This window comes from Toxorhynchites rutilus, chromosome 1 (assembly GCF_029784135.1).
Source record: "Toxorhynchites rutilus septentrionalis strain SRP chromosome 1, ASM2978413v1, whole genome shotgun sequence".
NCBI classification, from domain to species: domain Eukaryota; kingdom Metazoa; phylum Arthropoda; class Insecta; order Diptera; family Culicidae; genus Toxorhynchites; species Toxorhynchites rutilus.
In genome coordinates this window covers 93074113-93085121 of record NC_073744.1, presented here as the reverse complement: position 1 = coordinate 93085121, position 11009 = coordinate 93074113, and the positions used below count along the sequence as shown (strand labels likewise).

The 11009-nt window shown below is 38.6% G+C and overlaps 1 protein-coding gene across 5 annotated transcripts in view; it reads right to left on the bottom strand.

Annotated features, from left to right (window-relative positions):
* Positions 1–2286: 2286 nt before the first annotated feature.
* Positions 2287–11009, bottom strand: part of LOC129762195 (inhibitory POU protein) — a 136166-nt gene continuing 127443 nt past the window's right edge. The window contains exons 5-8 of one of the 5 annotated variants that reach the window (XM_055760225.1): positions 6619–6781; positions 6407–6540; positions 3531–3766; positions 2287–3249 (exon numbers count right to left, since the gene is read on the bottom strand). In XM_055760225.1, the coding sequence (XP_055616200.1) occupies positions 3048–3249; positions 3531–3766; positions 6407–6540; positions 6619–6781 (735 nt within the window). In that variant the 3' untranslated portion in view covers positions 2287–3047. The other 4 variants (XM_055760222.1, XM_055760223.1, XM_055760224.1 and 1 more) reach the window with 4 other exon arrangements.

The window sequence follows — 11009 nt, the reverse complement described above, 5'->3', positions numbered from 1 at the left end:
GTTCGGTGGCAACAACTAGTTTCAGCGAGTGGCAAACGCAATCGCAAAACGGCAGCAGATAGAAGAAGGAAAAAGTTTGTTTATACAGACTGCTTTGGTGGCAAAACCAGCCACCGTACAACACGGCGCTTTTCAGGGCCATTAAACCTTTCAAAGAAGAGTTATTAAAAGTTTTTCACAACACCAATGCATTCTAAAGTGACATAATACGACATATAATATAAACTGATTTATTTTGTTTATGCTAGTTCTTGAACTTATTGGTGGTTGGGGTCTTTTAAATTGATCATTCAGTTTTCACAAACCCGTGCATGGTTCCCGAATTAAAAGCGGCTTCAAATTACACCACATTGTATGCAGGATGGCATTAACGAATTTTCTCGGTAGCAAGAACTGCTTTCTTTGGTTGATAACTGATGTTGAAAATTGACTGACGTTACATCTGCATTGTATAGAAAAATAACTAAGGAGTAACATGATGAGCTATGTATTTCCTGCTGCTCTGTTCTTAATTTAAAGGACTTTAATCCGAAGGTCATCCGTCCGTGTATTTACTGTTGGTTTTTCAGAACGCTTATAGCTCGTTTATTTCTCGACAGATCGTAGAGTTCGTCTCCAAAACCTCACTTCTTTTTCATTTTTATTTACTTTGTTTGCGGAGACTACAAATCTTACAACTCATTCGTCTCCGAAACCACAGTTTAAGGTACGGTAATGTGCTCAATAGTGAAATATGTGATAGTGAATGAGCTGATGACCACCTATGCATTCCCTATCACAGCCATCATTTTGATTGTACGATATTTGCATACGCCGAAAGATGCCCGGCGTTGAACATTTAATAAGTACAAAGCCTTCAGAAAAAAATCAAGAATCAAGTTTGTAAAAAAAACGCAAAAACACAACACCAAAGGTTCTTTTTAGAACCCCAACATGTTCATAAAGAGTAAACAATAAACTAATCCATTTGTCATGTAGATAGGTAGGTATTCACGTAGGAGAAGAAAATAAAACAATATATTTAAAATATATATTTAGCGAAAGCTGTCCCCTTTGTATAGTCCTACGTCACTCCGGTTATGTCCCCGACATTACCCACTCGTCTTTTTTGTAATAGCACCGGAAAAATCCTGTCTGGTTCTTGAGATTTAAAGGGTTTCAAGGAATCCACTGCCCACTCAGCCCTCGATTTTATAAAGACCGCCCTAGCCAATTCATTAGCTTCTCGTCTCTGATTGGACAAGATTGAGCTGTATTGAAGACCTGTGCGTGTTCGGAAGTCAATTGGATTGAGCCTGGGAAGTGTGTTTCCATCATGATACTATGTGTTTCCTGGGAGTCGGTTGTATATTGACCATTTCCTTTCTTCAGACTACCATAATCGTTGGTGTGATCCTTAGAAAGGGCTTAAGCCTTTCAAGTTTTTTGTTCCACCAAGATGCATTCTTTCTTGAAGTTTTTTTTTGCTTCAGTGAACAGTTTTCTTCGAAGGTGGATTTAATATTGGTTTCAAATTCTGACGAAACTATTTCAAGCTATTCAGTACAAGCAATACTTTCCACTGATATCAAAATTTTCTCCTGAAGTTTGAAATGATAACTATCCCAAATTGTTTTTCTTGGATCTCTGAATTGTTCGATCAAAAGATCACCAGAATTATAATAAAATTTTATATGCTTATGATCAGATAGAGATTCTTCATTTGACACATGCCAATTTTTTATCTTATCTGATAGTTTAGAACTGCAGAGTGTTAGATCAAGAACTTCTTGTCTAATAGAGTTAACAAATGTTGGGTTGTTTCCTTGGTTACAAATGTTAATGTTATTGGACCTGAAATATTCAAGCAAACATTCACCTCTAACATTCATGTCGCTACTGCCCCAGACCGTATGGTGGACATTGGTGTCACATCCTATGATTAATTGTTTGTTATTTAATTTACAGTGTTGAATCGGCGCAGCAATTTAAAATGGAGGAACTTCAACGTTGTCTCCTGGGAAATAAGCCGAAGCGACGATGGTAACGGTTTCCCTCCCTGTTGTAGTCTCGATTTCTTCATTCTTTCATTGGAACGGGTTTTGTACGGCCCTACTTGAGCAAAACCGGCCTTGAAATTTGCTTGCCAGACAGAACAAAACTAAAAAGAAAAACATTGAAAAACAAATCAAAACACAGCACATTGTAACATATCGTAAAAGTCTGAAGAATTTCTATATGCGAACAGGAAATTTTCTCAAAAAATGATTAAAATCACATTGAAGTTGTATTTATTTATTTCAGACTACTTTTCTACATTACTGTCTTTTTTTTGCTATTGAATCAGTTTTCGACCACACGAATCAAAATATCGCATTTTGAATGATTCGATGCATTCGATGTTTTCATTTTGATAGAGCTTCTCCAGTGTTTCTGCAACTCTATTACTACTGCTCAGCATCGTTACTTGTTCAATTCAATACTCCAAATACTCGCTACATTGAATCTTCAAGCCAAAAGTGTAGTAAAGTGTCATTCCCAGCACTTTTGGTGTCCTTTGCGATGATTCTGTGTACCTTCTTCTCACTTTATATTGGATTTACAAACAATCCATTCAATTATCTCTTGTTTATAAAAGAAACTCTTGTTTTTGCTACCAAATGGCATCGATTTGGTAAGTTCAATCGTTATTTAACTGAAGGATATATTGCACATGTTCGAATTTATCAGTTCTTTTTGTCGGACCGTTGCTTGGTTCTGACAATAAAAATTCTTAATCAGACTGTACACGGTTAATTCGATTTTCAACTTTCTATGCTCGAAATCACAATGTTGTATTTCATTTGCTTTTTGTTGTCACTAGCATCTATTAGATTTTTAACTATTACTATTATTTCCGATTCTATATACAATTGGTTAGATTAGGCGTTTTTTTATTGGTTCCCTTGCTATCATACGAGTAAAATACTTCAAACTATTTAGTAACCAAATCCAGAAACACTACTGTTACCACCTAGAGGAGTTACGTTATTAACTAAGCCACTAAACTGAGTGTTTTGATGCGGAGGTCAGTGCTGGGCGGCAAACTTCATGCGCTTTTGCTTCTGACGTTGATTGCAGAACCAAACACGAACGACATTCTTTTTCAAGTCGAGCTTTTCTGCAATTGCGGCAATCTTCTCGCCAGATGGTCGTGGTTGGACGGCAAAATAGGCCTCGAGAGAACGCTTCTCTGGTGCAGCAATGGAAGTCCTTTTTCTTGAAAAAAGACTCGATATAGATTACTTATTATTAAAATTTGATTTTGCCTGAAAGTGTACTTGTAGAAAAAAAACAACATGCCAGTGCGTTGGAAATAGGAAATAAATGGACCGGGTGAACTTTATAATAAAATCAATTGCAAATAATACGTGATTGTACTTCTGTCGCTAACCAATATTTTATTATTTTGTCCTACAAACAATTGGTAAACTGAAAAAAATAAATAAAAATAAATTGTTTGAAATAGAAAATAAGGATCTTATTTTGGGCTTGATTAAAACCACAGCTACCTTTTCTTCTCTCCAGCTGGCAACACGCTCGGGGCGTCCGGATCTCGTCGTTTGTTTTTCGCTTGCGCTTCCGCTTCTTCGAGCCAGGCCTGCAGGATTGGTTTCAATGCGATCATGTTGTTGTGTGACAGCGTTAAACTTTCGAAACGACAGATGGTACTCTGCGAGAGTGCTCCCACTCCAGGCAATTTGAGGTTGGCCAACGCTTTGCCTACATCAGCTTGTGTTACACCTTCAAAATAAGGAAAAATACAAAAAATTTCTTGGTCTAAACTAGTAGTTGCGATTTCTCGCTCTTTTAAGAAAAATCGATAATTTAAGAATAATTTTTTCATCTTTTTATTGTGGCCTCATGTTTTAAATATCGAATATTTCTGTTGATTGTATATTTGATGTACTGAACGTTAAAATAGGCAGCTTATTTAGAATTCATTCATAAAGTTCATAAATGCAAAGTCATTCAAGTACGCCACCTATAACGGCCGTCTGAGATGAAAAGTAACATATTTGACTGAAATTCTACAAGAATTACATGAATCTTACAAACAAACTTTTAAGCTGGAATGTTCGTTTGACGTAGGACTACGTCTTTACCGGGGTGTAAGTTCAAGGTTTCGAAAACGAGAGCGTGAAGCTTAGAGTGCAAGGTTTCGAACGTTAATAACTCTTTGCCGGCTGAACGGAGTGGTATGATTATCACTTTATTCGAAAGACAAAATGTCCAGCATTTGTATGATTGTTAATAATTGATCCGAAAACTTGTTTCAATAGCTTGAACATTGATTTGAAAACAGGCTAATGAAATAACACAAACTGTATATAAGCGGATGCTAGCTCGGCAATCAATTTTATCCTCGTTTGGTGGTCATCCGAGCAATATCGTTGCCGGCGAGCGTCGAGCGGGAATGCATTATTTTTCTTAAGACAGGTGAAGAAGGAGTAATGGAATAGTTTTCTTTCCACAGTGGGAATGGACTGAAACAATTCAAAGTCTAAACCAATAAACCAAACAAGAAAGGAAGATAGGCAATCCATTTAGTTTCTGTTTTGCTTTCGCATGGAGTGGTCATGAGGGAATGTTCGCTTGTAAATACGCTTGAGTGAAGGAAGAATGTAATTGCAATTACATTCAGGGACAAATCGTTCGATCGTGCTTTTGCAGTTTGGAAGAATTCCCGGGTTCCAAATCAACATCTACGTTTATCTTTCCTTGAATACTTTGGTCACCCATGTTTCCAATTCATCTGCCGGAATCAGATTCGTGAAAAACGCAAAACATTGCGCTTCTGGGGTTTTTCAGGGTGGTCTGCTATGGCTGGATTGTACATGGAAGCGAATTTATCTACCAGGGTCTGGATCCATAAGATAGACGGAAATGCAGTATTGCATTGCAAACGTTCAACCTTGTGTTTCGGTTGGAGTTTGCGTGTAGGCCGACAATGCATCTGAACAGGATGAATTTTTCATGGGCAAAATTATGCGCCATCGAGAGAAACAGATGGTAGTCAAATGGTGTCGAAAGTGCAGATCACATGCTTGAAACAATAGAACCTTCCAACCAAACATACGGAATTTTAATGACTTACTCAAAAACTGTAAAATTCACATGTTCGTTGATGATGTGCAAATATATTTTTACGCTGTTGACCTTCCTTAACAACGATGGCCACCATTGTCAACGATGACTTATCTAGAATAATAAATTGGTCTGAAGGAAATTTACTGCCCATAAATTCTTCAAAACAAAAGTGATGCTTGTTGAGAGAAATCTTCATGTGAACATTCATTCTGAAATAAAACTTAGCAACGACACTATAGAATAAGTGTCCGAAGCTTCCGTTCTTGGCTTTCTTGTACAGAATAGTTTTGAATGGGAGGGTCACATAGCCACACAATGTACAGCAATCTACAGTGTGCTAAGATTCCTAAGAACCTCTTCAAGCAAACTACATACAGTTATCAAACTGAAAATATTCAAATCCCTATTACTACCATACTTCTTAACCATCCTAACTGTCGGCGGCGATTCACGATTCAGCGGCAATTCACAGTTAAAAATTCTGTTTATAACTTGACGCACTTGAATCGCACTTGATTATTTCCATTATTTTATAGAATTTCAAAATGGTTTAACCTATGCTTGGTACTTTAGAGATATCGAAATTACCGGAACTCAATTACGATGAGTCCATGAAGCATGAACCGAACCCCGAAATCGTCCATTAAAGTGTTTATTTTCTGCCAATTGGTCTAAGATTCACGTCGATACACAACGCAATACGCAATTAGAAGATCACAGTCATCTCCCTCGTAGTGGTTTGAAAATGTCAAAAATAATTCTTAGCCATAAGAAAGGCTTTTGGCTGCTCGCAAAAATCTTCCTCTTCTTCGGTTGTTTAAGAGGCTTTAAATTTTGGAGTCTCTAAAATGAAAATCGCAAACGAAACCCCTTCTATTCTTGCGCGCAGTACAAGAAGTTAAGATTACAATTATTTATATTCTGTTTTGCTTCTGAGCGTCAGTGTAACCTCCCTTGTGGATATTGAGAGTTCATTCTTATCCAAAAGATTTTGCGCTTTCAATGTGCATGTGCAATGAGCAATTAGCTTTGTTATGGCAATGGTTTATGTAAAATGTGCCTCGCCGCTACGTTAGGTGCTTGCCATAGACGGCACAATTTTGCGATTGATTCAAAGTTTGGAGTGATAAGTTCATGTGTTTGTTTATGACAAATAGGTAGAATATGTTGGAAAATATTTTAAATGTTCGACAGGCTATACCCAGGAAAAATTTTCTGAGGTCCTTATAATAATAATTTTGACGGCTACCTTCAGGAACATGCATGAACATAACACTTCATAGATCATCAGCTTACCTAATTTTATCCTTCTTTGTTTGAAACGCTCTGCAAAGGCTTCCAGCTCTCGCGGGTCAGTGTCGGTGTCTGGATGAAGGCCAGCCGCTGCTACGGCGACGGCCATTGCTGGATGATGAGCTCCCAAGAATCCGTCTGGAAAAGGCAGTAATGTGAAAATAGCATCTTTCAGTATTATTTTTCCCTCTCTCTACAAACCAGGTGTATGACCACCTAGAGGACCGCTATGGTGGTGACCCATCATGTGATTCATACTGTGGTACGATCCGTGCAACTGGTGATGAGTGGAAGTTATCGGGTTATCAGACATGGGTGTGAGCGTTGTCATAGAACCCGACGGATCCAGCATGTCAATACCATCCATCGTATGATGCATCTGTAAATAGGTAAAATGAAATATATAAAATATAAATTCGATGTCGAAACAGGATCGATTGGGTGACACCGAGGCTGATTTGTCGGGTTGCGGTTTTTGGGTACAAATAGAACCGAATGGGTATTCAGGGACAATTGTGTTTTTTGGCGCAATCCAATGACGCTTTATTCGGTCTAAACACGTATTGTTCATCTGTATGATATTTTTGTTGAAATGGGATCACAATTTTCTTCAATCATTTGTTCTGGTACAGCATCACAGCATCACTTTCTGTTCAAACTTATGTTGAAATTTATATTTTTTGTTCGGAGATGCAGTAGAACTATTCATGAAATAGTATCGTTCGTTTCGGGGAATGTGCGTCTTCGAAACAGGAAAGTAACTTTTGTTTGCGGCATACAGTTGGCTCAGTGAATCCTTGTTGTTGAAGGTACGTGAAAGAGAACGAAGTCCTTTTGAGTCCATAGTTTTGGCTGGTCTTCTACTATTTTGCTTGCGAGTAGTTGTTGGAGATCTTTCGATATGGTGAACAGTTGAAGCCGCAACATTTTTGTGTTTCAAATGTTGAAGCCGTATACTTTTTGTCGAAATTTCTGTACAGTTAGTAGAATTGTACAACGAGCTCGCGAGATGCTTCTTGTTTCAACGACATTTTGGGCAAAACTGAGCAAGCACAAACAAAACAAAAAAGACGAGTGGGTAATGTCGGGGACATAACCGGAGTGACGTAGGACTATACAAAGGGGACAGCTTTCGCTAAATATATATTTTAAATATATTGTTTTATTTACTTCTCCTACGTGAATACCTACCTATCTACCTGACAAATGGATTAGTTTATTGTTTACTCTTTATGAACATGTTGGGGTTCTAAAAAGAACCTTTGGTGTTGTGTTTTTGCGTTTTTTTTACAAACTTGATTCTTGATTTTTTTCTGAAGGCTTTGTACTTATTAAATGTTCAACGCCGGGCATCTTTCGGCGTATGCAAATATCGTACAATCAAAATGATGGCTGTGATAGGGAATGCATAGGTCATCAGCTCATTCACTATCACATATTTCACTATTGAGCACATTACCGTACCTTAAACTGTGGTTTCGGAGACGAATGAGTTGTAAGATTTGTAGTCTCCGCAAACAAAGTAAATAAAATTGAAAAAGAAGTGAGGTTTTGGAGACGAACTCTACGATCTGTCGAGAAATAAACGAGCTATAAGCGTTCTGAAAAACCAACAGTAAATACACGAACGGATGACCTTCGGATTAAAGACCTTTAAATTAAGAACAGAGCAGCAGGAAATACATAGCTCATCATGTTACTCCTTAGTTATTTTTCTATACAATGCAGATGTAACGTCAGTCAATTTTCAACATCAGTTATCAACCAAAGAAAGCAGTTCTTGCTACCGAGAAAATTCGTTAATGCCATCCTGCATACAATGTGGTGTAATTTGAAGCCGCTTTTAATTCGGGAACCATGCATGGGTTTGTGAAAACTGAATGATCAATTTAAAAGACCCCAACCACCAATAAGTTCAAGAACTAGCATAAACAAAATAAATCAGTTTATATTATATGTCGTATTATGTCACTTTAGAATGCATTGGTGTTGTGAAAAACTTTTAATAACTCTTCTTTGAAAGGTTTAATGGCCCTGAAAAGCGCCGTGTTGTACGGTGGCTGGTTTTGCCACCAAAGCAGTCTGTATAAACAAACTTTTTCCTTCTTCTATCTGCTGCCGTTTTGCGATTGCGTTTGCCACTCGCTGAAACTAGTTGTTGCCACCGAACCGAATGTGCTCTGTTCTGTAGGCGGGTTTTCTTATTGTCGTGAGCAGCTCCGCAAGCCAACTCGAGCACTCCGGCGGCCGAAATTCTATAACCGCTATTAGGTAGACTACTGGTGCTCCGACACCAATCCGTTGATGCGATGTGATGTGAAACGATGCCATACAACCACCCTGATTTACGGTTTGAAAGAGGACGATATATTTTTCAGCGGATCCACGCGTTTTGTACTTTAGCGGTACACGCTCACAGGATAGAGACAAATTGGCAAACTCAGCCAAAGGGGCGAGTCCAACGAGACGAACGAATGAGCGTTAAAAGGCAGCGATGACAAAAAAATACATTCATTACGATTTGTTCGCTCGTTGGATTCACATGCAGGCTAAAAAGGGTCCTTTTCAGGATCACAACATTATCTTTAATCTAAAGAGTTTATTGTGATAACAAAATCACTCGATATCCCCATATTGTTCGGCTAAACCTTCCTGTTTAACGATTGCGTTTGCCACTCGCCACAGTTTTCACAGTTGGAAAATTTCTTCCCATCCAGCTTGTGACATGTTGTACAGTAAATTATATTTAATGCGACGTGCCGAAGCACCACTCAGTGTCGCATTGGAGGCGATTTTAACCAGTAATTAAATATTTGCGATGACAGTGGTACAGTGTCGCCTTTCAATGTGGGGTCATAATTTGGACCCCGAACTCTATGTTTACAAAAAAGTCCAAATAAATATGTCGCATTACAGGTCCGTTCAATTAGCAAAATGTCGACTGTACTTTCAATCTAGAAGCAAGTTAAGAATTGGTGAAAATTGAATAATCGGGAAAGTCCCCAACCATCAATAAGCTCAGAACAACTGCCAAATTCTCATACTCATCATATCCTGGAAAACAAATTATGAAAAAATCAATTTGTGTTTTATTATTATTTGGGATATTGTTTTAGAAAGCATTGAACTGTATTTCGTAAACTCTTTTTTGGAAGGTTTAACGGCCCTGAAAAGCGCTGTGTTTTATGGAATGGTTCCAATTTAGAAAACTTAGTACTCGTGGTTTTGAAAAAAACCCATTTCGAACGCCCTTGAATCCGCATTGTTCTGGATTTGCCACCAAAGCAGTTTGTATAAAGAACAAGCTTTTTTCTTCTGCTACCTGCTATCGTTTTGCGATTGCGTTTGCCACTCGCTTCAATTGCCTGTTGTTGTCTTGATGTCCACCGAACCGAATGTGGTCTGTTCTGAATGCGGGTTTTCTTATCGTCGCGAGCAGCTTTGCCAGCTAACTCGATCACTTCGGCGGTCGAAACTATACAACGCCGACTAGGTGGACTGGTGCACTGGTACTAACGCGCTCGGCGCTACCCTTGCGGAGCAATTGTCGAATACACCTACGGGAAATTTCAGACCAACACGGTTCGAGCGGGATTTTGCCTTTCCCTTCACTTTTCCTCCTTTGCCATGTCCAGATATGGCTGCTTGTGTTGGTTGGTTGATGTGATGTGATGCGAAACGATGTGGTTTGGATGAGAATGATCGTTACGGCAGCGGAGCGGGGATTTTTAAGCTGACTGGCTGGCTCGAGAATTACGCATGTGTGAGACTGCGATCAATGTTTCGTTCATTTTTTTTCTTTTTCCTTTCCAATCGTGCTTCATTGTATTTCGCTGCTGCTCTGGTTGCCCGTTTTGGTCGGTACGATTTGAGGAGCACAAAATGGACCAATCAAAAATGGGCACTTAGTGCATTTGAACAATGCTTGATATTTCACAATTATTCAATTATTTATCTTAAGAAAAATGAAATGTTATTCGTTATGATAGACGCGTAGATATATTTCCTATCAATTGATGCAAAAACCTTTGCGATCTATTGAGAAATGCTCGAGTTATAAGCGTTACAAATCTTGCATTTTTTCCTACTTGTTCAGTGCCTAGATTTCCATTTCACTCCCTATATCTTCCGGTTAGACGTAGTCCTACGTCAATACTAGCAGAAAAGGGGAAAGAGAGCTAACACATACATACACGCATTTCTCTCTGAGCTCGTTTGTTGTTGAGCATAGGGGCTTCGAACTCAAAATTTGAGTTGTCACTAGGATCACCTTCGCGGGCAACCGGTAGACCGCGGACTAACCTTTGGCCATCCCTGCTCTATATCATATAGTTGGGGTTCTGCCAAAACGAACCAAGCGCCACTTTTTTCAGAATTGAGTTACTTACAACACTGGATGCAGAAAATGATACTCTATCGACTATAAAATTACCATATCATTCGAACTGCTGACAAAACAAAAACTCTGTGTAGCAGGCTGTGAAGAAAACGAAATTGCATTCAGCCAGAGTGAACCATAAACCAACATGGCATCGAAGTATAGTGCTCGTTCTCTTCAATAAGGCAGTTTTTCGTATTGATCCGAATATTTAACAGAATTTTCTGTT